Raw genomic sequence first — 16,292 nt, 5'->3', positions numbered from 1 at the left:
TTTCCATTTGCAAAAGATAGTAGTATTGGTGCTTAGAGGTTAAACCGATTCTTTTGCTGATCTGTTTTAGAGCAACAAGTTCCTGATATGTATCTTCATTGGCAAAAGAACAATATTTAAAGCTAAGCAGATATAGCCTAGCTCAGGTTAATCACTGGGCCACTGGCCATGGTCCTTCCATCTGGCTGCTCTTCTATGGGCAAGAGGAAGTCATTCAGGGTTGAAAGGCAGGGGTAGGAGAAACTGGCAAAGTTGCTTTCTTTTAGGCACCAAGCAAAAAGCTGGTTGGTTTGCTCCCACTTTCAACGCCTCCCTCCTACTTTTAACAGAAAGCACATCTTAAAAACATGCAACTCCTTTTCTTTTTTAAAATCCATCAGATTAGAGGCCATCACTACATCATATCAGATATGCCCATGAAAAGAGAAGTCCAGGTCAGCAGACTGTAAATAAAAGGGAGGCCTGGAAGTGCTCATTTTCCTCTCTCATTTTTTAACTCAAAATTTCGGAACCACACATCTGCCCTCCTCAGCCTGCCCAAATGCAGCATCCTTTCACCAGGCAAAGCTGACCCCCAAAGAGAAAGCTCATTTCCTGTGCTTTTTGTTGCTTGGGGCAGAGTGCAGGGTGCATGTAAGTTGTAATGAGGACTAGCCCCATGGCTGTTTCCCTCCCAGTCACCACATGTAGCAAATATACTGGTTTCCTTGATGTCAAGCACTGGGAAGAAAAGAGATTAGAAACTAACTTTGAAACTTCATCATTTTGATGTTATCATTATTATTTTGAGATTTCATTATCTATTTAAAAGATAAATTAGTTACCCTTTTTTGTTACGTCTCTAGCAAAGGAATCCATTTTTATTTATTTTTTATTTTTGCCTTCAGTTCCTCAAGGAAACTTCTTGGAAAAGAGCAGCTTCAGCCAGGGCATGCCTGAGTTAAAACTGAAAAAGCTGCCCCCTTGATTTCTTTATGTTCTCGTGGCCCCACAACCAGAAGTTACTGATGCAGCTAACACACAGACTAACCTCAGGCTGGAGATAGGCAAATAGTTTTTATAAGAGAGTTGCAACTGGCTCAAGAGAGATTTCGCAAGGTATTTACCTAATGGTATTTCTTTTATTCACTTCATGTCTCACCAAACAGGTTTTGCATGTTTTTGAAACAATGCAAAGTCTTGCAAGAACTGTTTATCAGATGCAAAAGAGCAGGATAGGGTGTTTACATCCACTCTTTTGTTGACATCCTACTCTTTTGATATGAAAGTAGCAATACCTGTCTTGGAACCACTTTCCACCCCTCTCCAAGGTGGGGAAATTATCATCTGCTCCACTATAAACCAAAAGCAACCTCAAAGGCTGCCAGTCTGAGCAAAGGAAGGGCCAGCAGGGTGCAGGAGAAACTGCTTGACTTGTTAGTCTATAGCCCTTGTATTGCCCCAAGCTTCTTCCTCCACCCCCAGTATATCTTCCCCTGCATGTGAGAAAGCAGCTGAAGAGATCAGAAATGCAGGATTAAGCAGTCCTTCCTTCCCCTCTTCTGCTTTTGATTATGACTTCTGAGGCAGCTTTTAAAGAGAAACACAGTGAAAAGAGATGCAGAACTCCTGCGTCACATCTAGTTTGGCTCTTCAGGCAGTTGGCCAAACAAAGGATTCAGGAAGTGACATCTGAAGGAAAGCAGCAGAAGCAGCAGGAGAGAAGCATCACTGAAGTCAAGTAACTTGACTTTCTGTGCTAGCAAAGGCAGGGATAAGAGATGCAACCCAAGGTCCAGAAGCTTCAATGTCTTGCATCCAAGGTGTATCTGAAGAAGTGTGCATGCACACGAAAGCTCATACCAAGAACTAACTTAGTTGGTCTTTAAGGTGCTACTGGAAGGAATTTTTTTATTTTGCATCCAAGGGATACAGAACTCAACGGGTTGACAAGCCCTCCCCCACCCGCAATCCAAGGCAAGCACAATTTCCTTTGCAGCATGCCTTACCTTATCAAGATCGTACAGAAAGCCCTAGAGGAGAAAACAAGGAGAAGGTGAAGGTTAGGCAGAGGTCAGAAAAAAAATGATTGCTGAATACACAGCCCTGCTGGATTAGACCAAAGGCCTACTTAGTCCAACATCCAGTTTCCCACAGTGGCCAGCCAGATGCCTATGGTAATACCACAAGCAGAACATGAATGCAGCAGCCTTCTCCCGCTTACGATCACCAACAAGTTGTATTCAGTAGCACACTGCATCCCATATTGGGAGATAAAATCCATTCATCACAGATCAGTTGCTACTGTTATCCTTCTCCCCGATGAAGTTGTCGAACACCATTTTCAAGTTGGTGGCCAGCACCAACTGTTCCCAAAAAGCATGTACTGTATATGTGTCCCAAAAACTATCGTCTGCCCCATAGCTCTAGGGAAGCACCCTCAGGCTCAGAACTGCTGAGAGGCTACAAACATAGCAGAAACCAATGCTGAGTGAGAGGGCAAAGGCTCCAAAACAAACAGTATCAGAAGGCTCCTTCACCTCCCTGACCTGTCACAGTCTCTCTACTATTGCCAGTCCTGCATTTTGGGGAGAATGAAGTGCATACACTGAGGGCAGGAATGCTTTTAGTTGGCACCAACCCTCCACTCACCAATCGGGAATTCCTCTTGGACTCGCGGATTTGGGTGCTCAGCTTCTCCAGCTCCAGCTGGTGCACTTCCAGATAAGCACTGTTAGGGGAGAAATGGGGTAAGCAGAAGCAGGAGGACTCTTCCCCTTTAAGTAAAAGATATGGGGAGACAGCATCCCGGCCACTCTTTCAAACTTCTACAGGATGTTATCCTTGGCAGCAAGGACCCAAACAGAACCTTTGCTTCCAGATTCCCAGGAGGCTGTGCCCAGTTCAGCTGTGTCCAGCAGAGCTTTCGGTTCACCAGCTTCACTGAGAAGGCTACTGGTATAAACTAAGGTCTAAGCAAACATACTGTGCTACTTGCCTGCATGTACCCTCACCGACTCAAACATACTTTGTGGAGAGTTGGTGGGGAGAGGGAATATGCAGGCACGTAGTGAATTGTTGTGTGGGAAGAAATATTATACAGTGGTACCTCAGGTTACATACGCTTCAGGTTACATACGCTTCAGGTTACAGACTCTGCTAACTCAGAAATAGTACCTTGGGTTAAGAACTTTGCTTCAGGATGAGAACAGAAATCGTGCTCCGGCAGCGCGGCAGCGGCAGGAGGCCCCATTAGCTAAAGTGGCGCTTCAGATTAAGAACAGTTTCAGGTTAAGAACGGACCTCCGGAATGAATTAAGTACTTAACTCGAGGTACCACTGTACTGTATTGTGTATAGAGGGGAGGCAGGGCAAGGAAATATCCCACCCTCCACAGGCCAGTTCTGACAGGTGGGAGGGGCCTGAGAAAGTTGGTTGGGGCTGATGGGAGTTGTAGTCCAAAACATCTGGAGGACACTGGGCTGGCAAAGGCTGGGGCATACACATGTTAGTTATGGTTATGGTTAGTGTTTGTTAAGATCACTGGGCAGCTGGCACCCCACCCCTTTGAGATCTGGGTTCTATCTACCACTGTTGGGTTTGTACTGCTAGTGAGTTTGCATTCCAACACTCATTCTAGGGAGCCTCAAACATCAACATGTGATAGAAAGATGGCATTAAACAATTTTCAATGAAACAGGCACCTCCACCCCAAGCCATAGGTTAAGAGGGCGGGACTTCTGGCAGCAGCATCACTCACGTCAGTCCCTTCTTCAGTGCTTCGTACACTTCGTCGAGTCGCTCCGGCTGGGGCACCTTGGGTGGAGGGGATTTGTGGGACATTGAAAACATCCTACTGACCCTGGAGCCAGACTTCCTGGAGACCGTTGGGGTGCTGAAGGCAGGGAAATTCCTTAAAAAATAAAAATAAAAATCCTCAAGCAAAGCATGACGTCGTGGAGCCGGGCTGACTCTTAAAACAATGGAGTGAGTGTACCCATGTGGGGGGGAGAGCTTTGACTCACAGTGCAGAGCACCTATCACAAAAATACATGCACTCAGGAAGAAGCTTTCCACACTACTGCTGCTGCTTAGAGCGAATGCTGAAAGCACAGAAAATGCTAAAAAACCAACCCACAGTAAAGATCATTTTCCCACGCTTTATACCCTGAAAGTGGGTCATTCGGACTGCATGAACCGGATCCCCTATTGTAATATGGACTACCAGGAACAAAAGGGGAGGGGGAGAACCACAGAGCACCAGCAACTCTGCACAGTGCCATTTGGAAGTGTACTTCTAAACCCTTTAAAGTATATGTCCAGCAGGGAACAGCATGCAGCACTTCACAAATGCTATCCTAAGGAAGATGCTCCTTACTCAAAGAGTAGTGCACATGCCTGAGTATTGTCACAGCTCAGATCAGATTGTTTTGGTAGAGTCACTCAAGTATTCCGTGTACCCTAGTATAGGGGTAAGGTACTTGATCTGTCCAGTGGGCCAGATCCTTATTTACCCTAGCCTTGCAGGCCAAATCTGATAGGTGAGCAGGGTGCCCCAACTGTCCAATCATCAGGACTTCAAAACAGTTACACAGGGCTAGCAAATTCTCTGAAGTGCCACTGATTGGGAGGGTTGATCAGCTGATAGGCAACAACTCCAAGCCTACTTTTTGCAGGTATCACCTGCATGATGGAGTTCTGCATGGGGAAGTTGGTTGCACAACTGATCCAGCCACAATTCTACCTGCCCCATAACTAACATGACATATGTTGTCAGATGTGGGAAAGGAGGTCATGGTTTGAGAGAAATAGTGCGTGCCAAATTGGAACCTGTGCCAGGACAAATTTGGCCCACAGGCTAAAGACTCTCCATCCTGCCCTAGTGTATAACTGAAGAATCACAATGAACTCCTGACTCTTGAATTTCATTCCCTCTTCTTTTCTCTTCCAGCTAAAATGAAACCCTGTTTTCTCTCAAACATGTGCTAAATTAGATTCTAAGCAACACTGACTAGTTTAATGGGCATGGCTGTTACTGTTAAATTGATCCCTGCACCCCCTAGATTATTTTATTCAGGCTCCAAATTCTTGCTGCCAGATTAATATCCCATGCTATTTTGGGAGTTACTGGTCAATCTTTTATTGCTACAACAGGAGCAAGGAACCCTTAGCCACCCATATGTTGCTGGACTACAGCTTCCATCATTCCTGACCACTGACCATTCTGGCCGGGGCTGATGGGATCTGGAGTCCATAAACAACCAGACAGCCACAAGTTCCCCATCCTTGTGCTGCAGGAATAGTCCCAAGTCTAGAAATTGTACATCTTGCTGGGAGATGTGTGAAATGGAGGACTGGAACTAGGAAAGATGTCTTGCTGTTAGGAAGCCTTAGACAGCTGACCATGACAGCGTGTCTTCTGCAGTAACAGATAACGAGTAGGGAAGTACATGCTTATCACGTTCATGACATTTTTGCTCCTGACAGAGGTAAGAAGGAAGAATGGACAAGTGTTGATAACAAAGGAACATAGGAAGCTGACGTAGCAGGTCAGACCGTAAGTCTGTTTAATCTGGTACTGTCAACCCTCATCTATGGCAGCTCTCCACAGTCTAGGCAAAAGCCTTCCACCTCACCTGCTATTTTATCCCTCCAACTGGGGATGGCAGGGATTGAACCTGGGATGTTCTGCATGCAAAGCATGCTTTCTAGCAGTAAGCTGCGGTCTTTTCCGGGAACAGACGGGGCAATAGTAAAGAATCCCAGATACAGTAGGTTGTGGGTGAAAAGCCCAGTAAACTTGGACATAAGCAGCAGCATGCTAGCAGCTGAAGACCAGCACTCATTAAGAAGTTCAGAGGAGACCAACAAAACAAAACAAGAATCCCAGAACAGGACAAACATGGCTAGTTGGAATTGGGGTGTGAAAGAGAGCCAAGCAGAATGGCTGAGGATTGGTTCTTAGCCCAACAGCTTCATGATCCAGCATTGGCTTTTATACTAATTTTGCCTATGGCACTTAAAGGCTTACACCAGCCCCTGACTGGTACTCTTGAAAGACTTGGAGGCAGGTGAGGAGATGAACAGAGCAGGAGACTGAAGCCAACTGGGAGGCACTGGTACTGTACAACATGAAGTTATATTATCTTTCAACCAACCCAATAAGCCTCTAATATGGTAGTCCTACCTAGATCTCTGTTTTTCATGGAAATAACTTGCTACCTTACTTCTAGAAGTACTAGGAAGCCTGTAGCTTCTCTTCAAAGGCTTAGGTTTTTTCATGATCCTTCATAAGCAACAGTACGGTACTTTGTAGACTCCACTCCCTTCAAGGGTAAGAAACACAAAATGACTCCAACAGCTGGAATTCTGATATCAGCTCTAAACTTTCAAAACACAGCAACTGACAGAAATGAGGATTCCAAATGTCAACAGTCTCTGGGTTGAGATGGCAACCGTCGCTAAGCCAACAGGTATTGCTTCTTCACAGATGTTCCAAGCTCACCAGCAGAAATGTGAAATGTTATATCTGGAGCAATTCCATGCTGCAAAAATGTTTGCTGATTTGAAATACTGATTTACAGAATTGTTCTACACATTGGGGAAGTGATTAAAGAAATCTGACACTCCTGTGCCTTCTGCCTCACCCTGGCCTGAACCTAAATGTTCTGGCACTGCCCATGGGCAATAAGGGCACTGAGTATGGTGGGCTGATGGCACTTGTTTGCAGGCCTGCCTTCCCTCTGTTTAATTACTGCAGAAACAGGAGCATTCACCATCAAGTGGAACTTCTGTTGCATCTAGCCCGGCTCATTTTGGTCAGTACTTCAAGAATCCAGCCTCACGTATTCAAGTTCGCCAAGGAAAAAATTATCCACTTGCCAAATGTTCCTACAGAAAGAAATAAAGGGCCTTCTAACATGTGGTCTCTGTGTCTATGTTATGGACTGGCTTGTTAGTCAGACTGCATCCTACTCCTTCCTCCCACGAGGGATTCTGCTCCCGCTCTAAACCAGTGGTAATGAAACACAGAACTGTCTTAGGAGTGCATTCACTAGATAAACAAGTTGTTTTCAAGCATTCTTAAAATGGGGCAAGCATATCAACACCTCATCACCCCACCCAACAGGCTGAAAGGTGACTATCTACAGAGACAAGCATCTTCTATCTGGTGAGGTTCCTTGCGCATTTCGGAGCCATGCCCAGCTTTCAGAAAATGCCACCTTTTCACATGCTAAGAAGCACTCTCCACACAGACAGCAGATACGGCCATAGATTGACTGTATGGTGAAAGAAACTATACTTCTGAAAAGCTTGGGATTCCCAAAAGCCTGGTGATACCTCCCTCTTAGTGTGGAGATGCACAGCCTCAACATCAGAAATGGCTCATATGAACAGCTTGTAACTACCAGAAGCTGTGCATTCAGTGTAGTGGGCCCCAGCCTGTGGAACTTTCTTTCAGCTGGGATGGGACATACAACCTTCTTGCTGAATCTCCAGTGCATGACTAAAACTTTCCTGTTCCAGCAGGTATTTTAAGATAGTGTTCAGTTTTATAATCAATTTTTATAGTCCTATTCTCTGTGGATATTTTTTTATGTACCCTACTTAGAAATTCAAATAATTAAGTGGTATGTGGATGTCTTAAATAAACAAACAAGCAGCATAGGGGTGCTTCCTGAAGCATCTCTGGAGCAAAGGCAGTAAGCGAATACACCTGCTACTGCGAAGTAAGAAGCCAGCCACTGTTCTTGCTGAAGTAATATCCTATGTTATGAACAAAGCTGTGTGCATTTCAGCTTTGTTATTTTAAAGTAAGTATTTCATGTCCTGATGGGAATGAAGCTTAAGAACATGTGGTCAGTAGCAGTACCTCAGGAGATTTGAGGGGAGGCTGAGCAAGACATCCAGTTGCCAGGGGATTGGATCATTTTGCATATTCTAGCCCTTCCACTATAACGAGCTGAAACAATATACATTATGCACAGTAAATTAAAATGTATGTACAGCAGCATGACTCTCAGTCCTGGGTGGGATGGGAAGGCAATTAGCCATTTAGGCATCACACACCACCATTCACCTTGTTCTCTGCATGCTCAAACTCCCATTTCCACCAAGGAAGCTTTTTCTGGGCCTACCTGAAAGATTTGTCCTGAGTGGAGTTGACGCCAGCGAACGATTGGCTCCTATTGATCCTGACCACCAGGCTGCGCCGCTGGGGCCGCACTGAGAGTGACATCGTCGAGCTCCACCTGGAGGGACGCCCTGCGGAGAGAATAGAAGAGCATGGCATCAATGACAAAGTGGGGGAGCAAAAGGAACCATGTCAGGGAGCAACGTACAGGGAGAGCCAAGGGAGGAGGGAATCAAAGCTGCAGGAGGTGGAATGATGGTGGGGAAAGCGCTTTTTAAATGTAACCAAAACAACCACTGAGTCATAAGTTTATAAAAAGCGACACCCCTAATTACAATGATACACAAAAACAATAGACTTAGCTGAGCTACAACATCTCAGAAAATGAAGAGAAGGATCAAAGTTACGATCCAGTAAGGGAGGCTCATAACCCAGCTGCCTTGCAAAGGGCTCCTGTGTAGCTCATTCCTCAACCTCCATTTGCTAAAACACAACCTGGAATATCAAACACACAAATCTGCCTTGTACCAAGTCAGACACATAGTTATGATTTTATTATGACAGGCAATGGGTAAGGCCTGATATCTACTGCATTCCTTTAAACTGGAGCTGCTGGCAATCTCTTACTCTTCCACCAAGTATAGCAACACCAGGTTAGTACAGTGGAGGGTGATGTACTGGAAGGTCAGTCCACTGTTTTTGGAAGCAGTAGGACCTTGCCTATACCACTTCCCCACTCACAACAGCTGCCGAGTCAATTGACACCCCCACACCCTCCCCCCAAGTCAGGGCTGAAGAACCTGCAAGCCTCCAGATGTTGCTGGACAATTCGCATCATCACTGACCATGTTGTCTGGGGTTGATGGTAGCTGGAGTCCAACAACATGTGAAGGGCCACAGGTTCCCCATCCCTGCCCCAAGTGTTATCCCACTCGATGAATCTACCATGGGAATAAACAGACAAGACTGCCTTCCCTCTGTTCTAGATCCTTCAGACCAGGTCTTATTTTCGAGAGGAGGCATTGTCCCATATCAAACACAAGAGTAGAGGGCAAAAGTCAAGGTGCTGCCCTATTGTCCAAGTGCTGGAAGCAACAGTCTCTCCAGAATTGGCTGTCTAAGTGTCCTACCTTCACGATCACTTGCTTGCTGTTTACAGGAGAACTAATACAGTTGTACAAAAGGGCCATGCTTAAGGCAGAGGTGAGGAAACTCTGGCCTGTGGGCCAAATATGGCCTCTTAGGCTTGTCAAGCCCCACAGTGGAATGCCCTATGCCCTTGAGTGCTTTTATCTGGCTGGAATGTGTACTTGAACTGTGATAATACCTCTGGCTTGCCTGGATTCTGGATGGAGATGTGTTTCATGTGTTTGGGGCTGAATATGTAGAAACCTCTGGCTTTTTTTGTAGCTGAAATGCAACTTGTTGTACAAAGGTAAGAGTCACATCCTTTGTTTCACCAACTTTCCCCACCAGCATGTGGCCCCCAGAAGTTCACCCATGGTGGAATGTGGCCCTCAGGCTAAACAAAGTTCCTCACTTCCGAGAGAAAACCCATCTCTTGTTGCAACTGTTCACCTTAGGGATTCTAAGTGGAGCTTTGTAAATCAATTACAAATGTTAACAGCCTACCTATTCACATATGTTAATCATTTGTGGCTTAGTGAAAGAGTCTGAAAGGCAAAAAAAAAAAAAAAAAAAGAAGGGGAAAAAAAAGGCAGGGGAGGGAATACACAGAACTGCCCCACACTCCAGCTGGCTATTTTCTGTACACAACAGCCTTTAGAAATCCCCAATCAACCTTGTTTCCTGCACATTTATTTAAATATTTATAAACCACATTCTTAGCCAAAGGTGGCACCCCAAATTATGCCAAATTCCAGAGGGTGAGCTGTGTGAGCTGCAGAAAACAGTCTTGTCGCACCTTGAAGGACTGGCATATTTATATAAACCAAGATCTGCCAAGATCAGAGAGCCCACAATATCCAATTTCATAGCTTGTTGAGGACAAGAGGCAATGGTCCCTTGTCTCCTGACCCTCAGGGAACTATTTCTAGTGTCTGGAATGAAACTAAACAGAATGCTTTGGAATGTCATTTGCTTAGGTAGGAGTGGCTCAGGTTTAAGACCATTAACTCAGATTTTCAAGAATTTACCAATAGGAGGGGGGAGACCTGAGGATAGAGCTATGTATTTGGACCTGGAGAAGTTCAAATCTCAACCCAGGCTTGGATCTCATAGAACAACACCACCATTAGAGAGTAAAAACATACACATGTACTTCTATGTAGCAGGCACCCACCCACACTTACTTCCTTTGGAAAAGAGCTGCAATATAATAAAAGGGGACTGGAGTACCATTGGACTGAAATTCAGAGTTGCGTCCCTAGCCAGTTTGACTTGCAAATTTCCAATTCTTCTCCATCCACTGATTTTTAGCATGTTGTTGTGCTGTTTTCTATAGACTAGAAATATAAATCTTCGTTGACTTTTGATTTCTTCTAGGGAGAATTATTAAAATGTTCTTGCTAGGAGCAAGAAACTATCATGGCCTGAGATGAGGGCACCAATTCACCTTGTCCAGTGATTCTTAGGCAAACTGGCCACAGCCCTAATGGCTTTTAGGTTGAGCAACAAAAATGTTTATTTTCCACTTGGCTCTTGCCTTTATTGAGATTGAAGGTTTTGATTCATTCTTCCTACTTTTTAAATGTCATGTTTAACATTCAGTTTTAATTCTGTTATTGTTTAAACCGGTATTTTCTTTTCTTGCACACTGCTAGGGGGTGTGCGTGCTAGGGCTGAAAACTGGTATAAAAGTGTTTTTTATAAATAAAGTAAACATTTATCACAACACATTTCTCTGGGGACCAAACTGGGCCTGGTTCTCCTCAGACCCTTGCAATGTGACCATTTTTTTGCTCTCAGTTCTCATGGCGCATTGTGCAGATCTATGGCAAGGGTGGGGAAAACTTTTCAGCCTGAGGACTACGTTCCCTTATAAGCAGCCTTACAGAAACCACATGCCAATGGTGGGCAGGGACAGAGGCAGAGGTGGTGGGGCCAATGAATGTTAACTTTTACCTTTGTACAGTAAGCTAGTTTCCACACACACTGACGCACAGTTCTCTATCATCCGTCCAGGCAAGCAGGAGTCATGAGAGTGCAAGGATGCATTCCAGCAGACCTTAGGTTTCCCACCCCTGATCTGTGCCTTTGACACAGCTGCCCTCCAGCCCTGGCAGGCATCACCCTCCACATCACAAGGGAGGGACTACAGTGATACCTAAGGTTAAGAACTTAATTCGTTCTGGAGGTCCGTTCTTAACCTGAAACTGTTCTTAACCACTTTAGCTAATGGGGCTTCCCGCTGCCACTGCATAATTTCTGTTCTCATCCTGAAGCAAAGTTCTTAACCCGCGGTACTATTTCTGGGTTAGCGGAGTCTGTAACCTGAAGTGTCTGTAACCCGAGGTACCACTGTACTTATACCCTACAGCAGAGCTTTCAAAACTGTGTCATGACACGTTAGTGTGTCGGCTGCAGTGTGTAGGGGTGTTGTGCGAACGCTCCCCGCGCTCTTCCCAGGGCTGCAAAGAGATTAGTTTAACCTCTGGTTTGCTAGTAAAACTGAATTACTGTGCTGCAAAATGATGCATGTCTAAAAAGTGTGTCACCAACATGAAAAGTTTGGAAAGCTGTGCCCTACAGAGTCTGCCAGGCAGTCTCTCAGTTCACACTGTCAAGCTCTTCTAGGCCCAAAGGATCTCAGAAGAACTCGGTGCCCTTCGGATGCTAGCTGCTTGACCAAGCGATTGCCACCAACTTGCAGGCAGAGTCAAGGAGTCGTCAGGGCCTAAACACAAGCCTCTGGCTTTGGGATCTCCTTCTAAAGAGGCCAAGTCTAGCACCAGCATTGTACTCTTTTCAGTGCCAGATTAATATATATTTTTAACTGTTCAGTCTTTAAAAATTTTACAGTATTGTTTTAGGTGGCTGAATACTTCTTTGGTTACAACCTCTGTTGTTTTATTATACTGCTCTGATTTTTATTGTTTATTTTAATATTGTAGTGATATTTGCAGTTTTTATGTAAATTTTTATGGAATCCATGTCTGGGTGAAGCTGCAGTTTAGACATAATGAATGAATGAATGAATGAATGAATGAATGAATGTCCTTTACACAGAAAGGGATGAATCAACCATTGAGGCCTGTCTCAACACAAGAGGAGCACATGTCAAGCTCCAGCCCAAGAAACATCTCCTTTCCCTGACACGGTTTGACAGGAGACAACTTGGACCTGTCAACACAGGCAGTAGTATGAGTTGGTATAGCTGACTGTACCAATTTAGAATCAAGATGGAGTATATTACACTCCCCAAATAAAAACCCACCCTTCAAAGAGAGGTGAGGAGGAACCTAGCACAGCAAGAAGAAAAGATTCTTGCCTTATCAGCAAGCTGTTATACAGGCAGCGACCATTTTGTGTGGGGGTTCTGTTCCTAGCACCCATGCATGCATAAGCCTGCCCTGTTACTCCCTGTTCTTCAGGATGAGAACAGAAATTGTGCAGCGGCAGCAGCGGGAGGCCCCATCAGCTAAAGTGGTACCTCAGGTTAAGAACGGACCTCCAGAATGAATTAAGTTCTTAACCCGAGGTACCACATTTCTATCCCAACCATCACACAAGGCTGAATATATGCTATGTGTTCGCATCTTCTCATTTTGTGCTCACAACGGACTGGTGAGGTAAGTAAGCAGAGATTTTGACTCAGTCAGCCAGTGAGCTTCATGGATGATTTCAGCCCAGGTCTACCCAGTCCAACGGTGTACGCAATGCAATCGCAGTCCTTCAAACCCACATCTCAGATATGTCCTTAACAACCTCTCTCTTGAGGACAAATGTGAAGGAATCACAGCTGCTCATGATTTCCTCAGAGCACCCTTTCCAACATGGGTTGGAACATTAAGAGCTGAAGCTTACACTAAACGTCTGAGACATGACATGGCAGGAGAAGGAAGAGGCCAAACCTTATCTGGGGGAAGGTAATGAGTGTGCTGTTTGCTCGAATTGGATAGCTGTCAGAGAAAACATTCCCACCACCTCTAAAGACAGATCCTCTCACTCTGTGCAGAGAACTCAGACCCAAAGAAGTTGAAGTTCAGTTTGTGAGAAGGAAGCAGCCAACTGTCTCCAACTGCTGCACTTAAACATTCTTCCTCGAGCTGCAGTGTCGTCAGCCCCTTCCAGGACTGCTTCCTGCGTAGGACTAGCACTTGCCAACATGCAGACAGCACTGGACAGATGGGCACGGATAAAGTGCCATGCAATCAAAACGCTCAAAGATCAGAGCTGGTGGTTCTTTTCGTAATTGGTTTATTTGGTGCTCTGGACTCTCAATAACTGCTTGCTCTCTTCTAGCACTCTGGAAATCCAAGCATACATGCACCACACACATACACTTACTTTTGTACTAAGAGAAGCTGAATTTTATGCAAATGAATCGTGACTGACGTATTTTTTTTAATATATTTTGCATTGTTTTATCTGGCTTTGCTAGCAGGGAGAAGAGCAGCTATGTAGGATACTGAAAAGTTCACACACTTGTGACCATATTGACAAATGCAAGGGCTAGGTTTTCTATTTAAAAGGAAAATCAGAGCTTCATAAAAATCTGGATTCTGAAGCCAACACCGATGCTGAGCTTTTTATGTGCTACTTCGGAATTACAACATATATATAAAAATCCAGGGCTTTTTTCAGCCGGAACTCAGTTCCAGCACCTCTCAGATGGGTGCCATTTCCATTATGAGAGAACAAGCGAGGCGTTCATGGTGAGTTCCAGCACTTCTTTTTCGAGAACGATAGCACTGTATTAAATCATGTAAGGGTTTGCACCTGGTATTACTATTCTCAGTAACTGTGTGAAGATGGGAATTGATTTGACTACACAAAAACAAAGAGTTCACCATATTATATTTGTAGGCTAGCTTCAACCAAGAGAAGAACCCAACAAAATAAAGCATACCACTACTAAAAGGGACTAAAATACATCTGACATTATTTCAGAGACTTAAAATATTTCATGGAATACTATCCAGCCCCAAAAACCACTGTTGTGGGGAATTATTCATTTGATCTTGCTAGTTATGCAGAGGTCACAAAATTCAGCTTTTCTCAGTTCTGAATTTAATGCTGGTTGATGTTAGTCTTACAATATGATAGACAGTTATCAACACCAGTGTGTAAACTCTGGTTTGCTAGTAAAACTGAATTACTGTGTTGCAAATAATTGATAATCTGTCAATCACATTATCTAATTAAGAGGGTAACTCTTTTATGTGACTTTTTTGTTTTTCTTTGCTCCTCTTTTGAGAACGCTTTGACCTTTTTTGCATCTTGATTGGCTAATTAGGGGAAGGGGAAAGAAGGTGGCTGAGCAGTGACAAAGAAGGGGAAATGTATAGGGAATTCATTCATACACTAGCAGAACTGGCATCATCATTTGGCATTTGGTGGGACTACAGCAGAAACAGAACAAGGAGCCTGCCCTGCGTGGGACAAATCACAAAACACTTTCCATTCCAGAGTTGGAACAAGGCAGTTACAAACACCATTAACAACGGACAAATGTTATTAATTCAGCCACACACACACTTCTAGGAGAATACTACTTTGGAGCTGGAAAGTCGTAGTAAACAGTCATGGAGGAATGAATACAAAACCCCCAGTTCTTTATGGCAGGAGAGGAGCCCTGCGGAATTCAGAAGCTTGTGATTCTACTAACATAAATGACCCACCCAGAAGATGGATTTTAAGAACCATTTTGCATTACATCTATCTGCGTTCTTTATGAACGCTGCTCAGTGGGAGAAAGAGGAAATAAGACAGCAATGGTACAAACTAACTGCAAGGTCACTGTACTCATGGTCCACAGCTTTGTCAACCAGCTAACAGCTTATCTACCAGTGATAACAGGCAAGGTTCTTCTCACTTACCCCAAAAGCTACACAGACCTGAACAATAGCCAATCCAAGACAGTCAGCATCAGCAACCAACCAATGGGAGCCAGAGCCTTTCCCCCACCAAAGATCTCCGTCACAACATCCAAATCCTCCATGGTTGATCCTTTGTCACAAACATTTAGGAGTAGCATCCCAGGAGCTAGGAGTGAGGCCGCTCACATTGGGCTCCCTCCCACCTGCACAGCTCAAGACCCAGGCAGTATGAGATTCAGGAGCTAGCCCTATGATTGCTACTCCAGCAGTCCCGTTTCTAGGACAACAGTGGCCCAATTAAACTCATTACGAAGGAGCTGTAATCCAAGTAGGACCTTAGCGGATTACCCTCTCTGTTGGAGCCATTTAATCAGATCACCAAGGGAGCCCTGCCCTGCCACCCCCACTGAACTCAGAGGGTCTTTATGGACTGCAAACAAGTATGATGAGGCAACAGGTCTCCTGCCAGGTCAGCACGATTTAGCCAGTTGGCCCACTACAGAACTAGGAGGGTGCCCTCATCTGGTCAGTACAAGGGTACTATTGCCAAGAGCAAAGCAGGTGACAAAACCCGGGAGCTGACCTTCACATGCAGAGCCTTTGTGGAGAAGCATAGGCGCTGAGCCCTTTTAGGTGCCAGGCGGAGAAGAAATGCCAGTCCCAGGAACTTACCTGTTCTACAAAGTTAACATGAGGTGCTGGAAATAGTGCCGAAACCCTTGGGGTCACAGGAGATGGAAGCTGAAAGACAGCCAGCTCACCCTGAAGGGGTTGAAGTCTAGGTGTGCACCCGCTTTACCCAACTCTTCGAAGCTTAGGAAAGTATTTGGAATCCGGAGCGGACACATCATACAGCAAGCAGGATGTTTCCCAGTGCTTTCCCCGAGGGGCTGGGCTCCACTCTTGCATTCCTAACATTTCAAAGATAATCAGCAACTGGTACTGCCGACAGCAGAGGCGGGGAGTCTAGGAGGTGCCTCTGGCAGGCAGGCTAAGAACAGGTGAGCAAATCTCCACAGGAATAGGGCTTGCAACAGAGACCTGCAGCAGGAAGGAATGAAGCTGGTACTTTGGGCCACTATGATCAGAGTTTCCTACTTCTGTGTTCAAAACAGGAAATGGACAGAAAAGCAAAAGAAAACACATACCTTTTATCATGCCCCAAAGGTCTGACCCAA

At 44.9% G+C, this 16,292-nt stretch overlaps 1 protein-coding gene across 18 annotated transcripts in view; it reads right to left on the bottom strand.

Annotated features, from left to right (window-relative positions):
* The window catches only part of RIPOR1 (RHO family interacting cell polarization regulator 1), a 111,584-nt gene that overhangs the window by 18,685 nt on the left and 76,607 nt on the right, over positions 1-16,292 (bottom strand). For 13 of the 18 annotated variants that reach the window (XM_083514796.1, XM_083514787.1, XM_083514786.1 and 10 more), the window contains exons 2-5: positions 8,118-8,244; positions 3,740-3,892; positions 2,632-2,710; positions 1,989-2,012 (exon numbers count right to left, since the gene is read on the bottom strand). In XM_083514796.1, the coding sequence (XP_083370922.1) occupies positions 1,989-2,012; positions 2,632-2,710; positions 3,740-3,892; positions 8,118-8,218 (357 nt within the window). In that variant the 5' untranslated portion in view covers positions 8,219-8,244. Of the gene's footprint in view, positions 1-1,988; positions 2,013-2,631; positions 2,711-3,739; positions 3,893-6,166; positions 6,412-8,117; positions 8,245-15,114; positions 15,573-15,786; positions 16,037-16,292 lie in introns of those variants that run through there. The other 5 variants (XM_083514788.1, XM_083514797.1, XM_083514782.1 and 2 more) reach the window with 5 other exon arrangements.

This window comes from Podarcis liolepis (assembly GCF_965112155.1).
Source record: "Podarcis liolepis genome assembly, chromosome: 7".
Lineage (NCBI taxonomy): Eukaryota > Metazoa > Chordata > Lepidosauria > Squamata > Lacertidae > Podarcis > Podarcis liolepis.
Note: the sequence above shows the minus strand (reverse complement) of the source record. Positions and strands in the feature narration are given on the sequence as shown.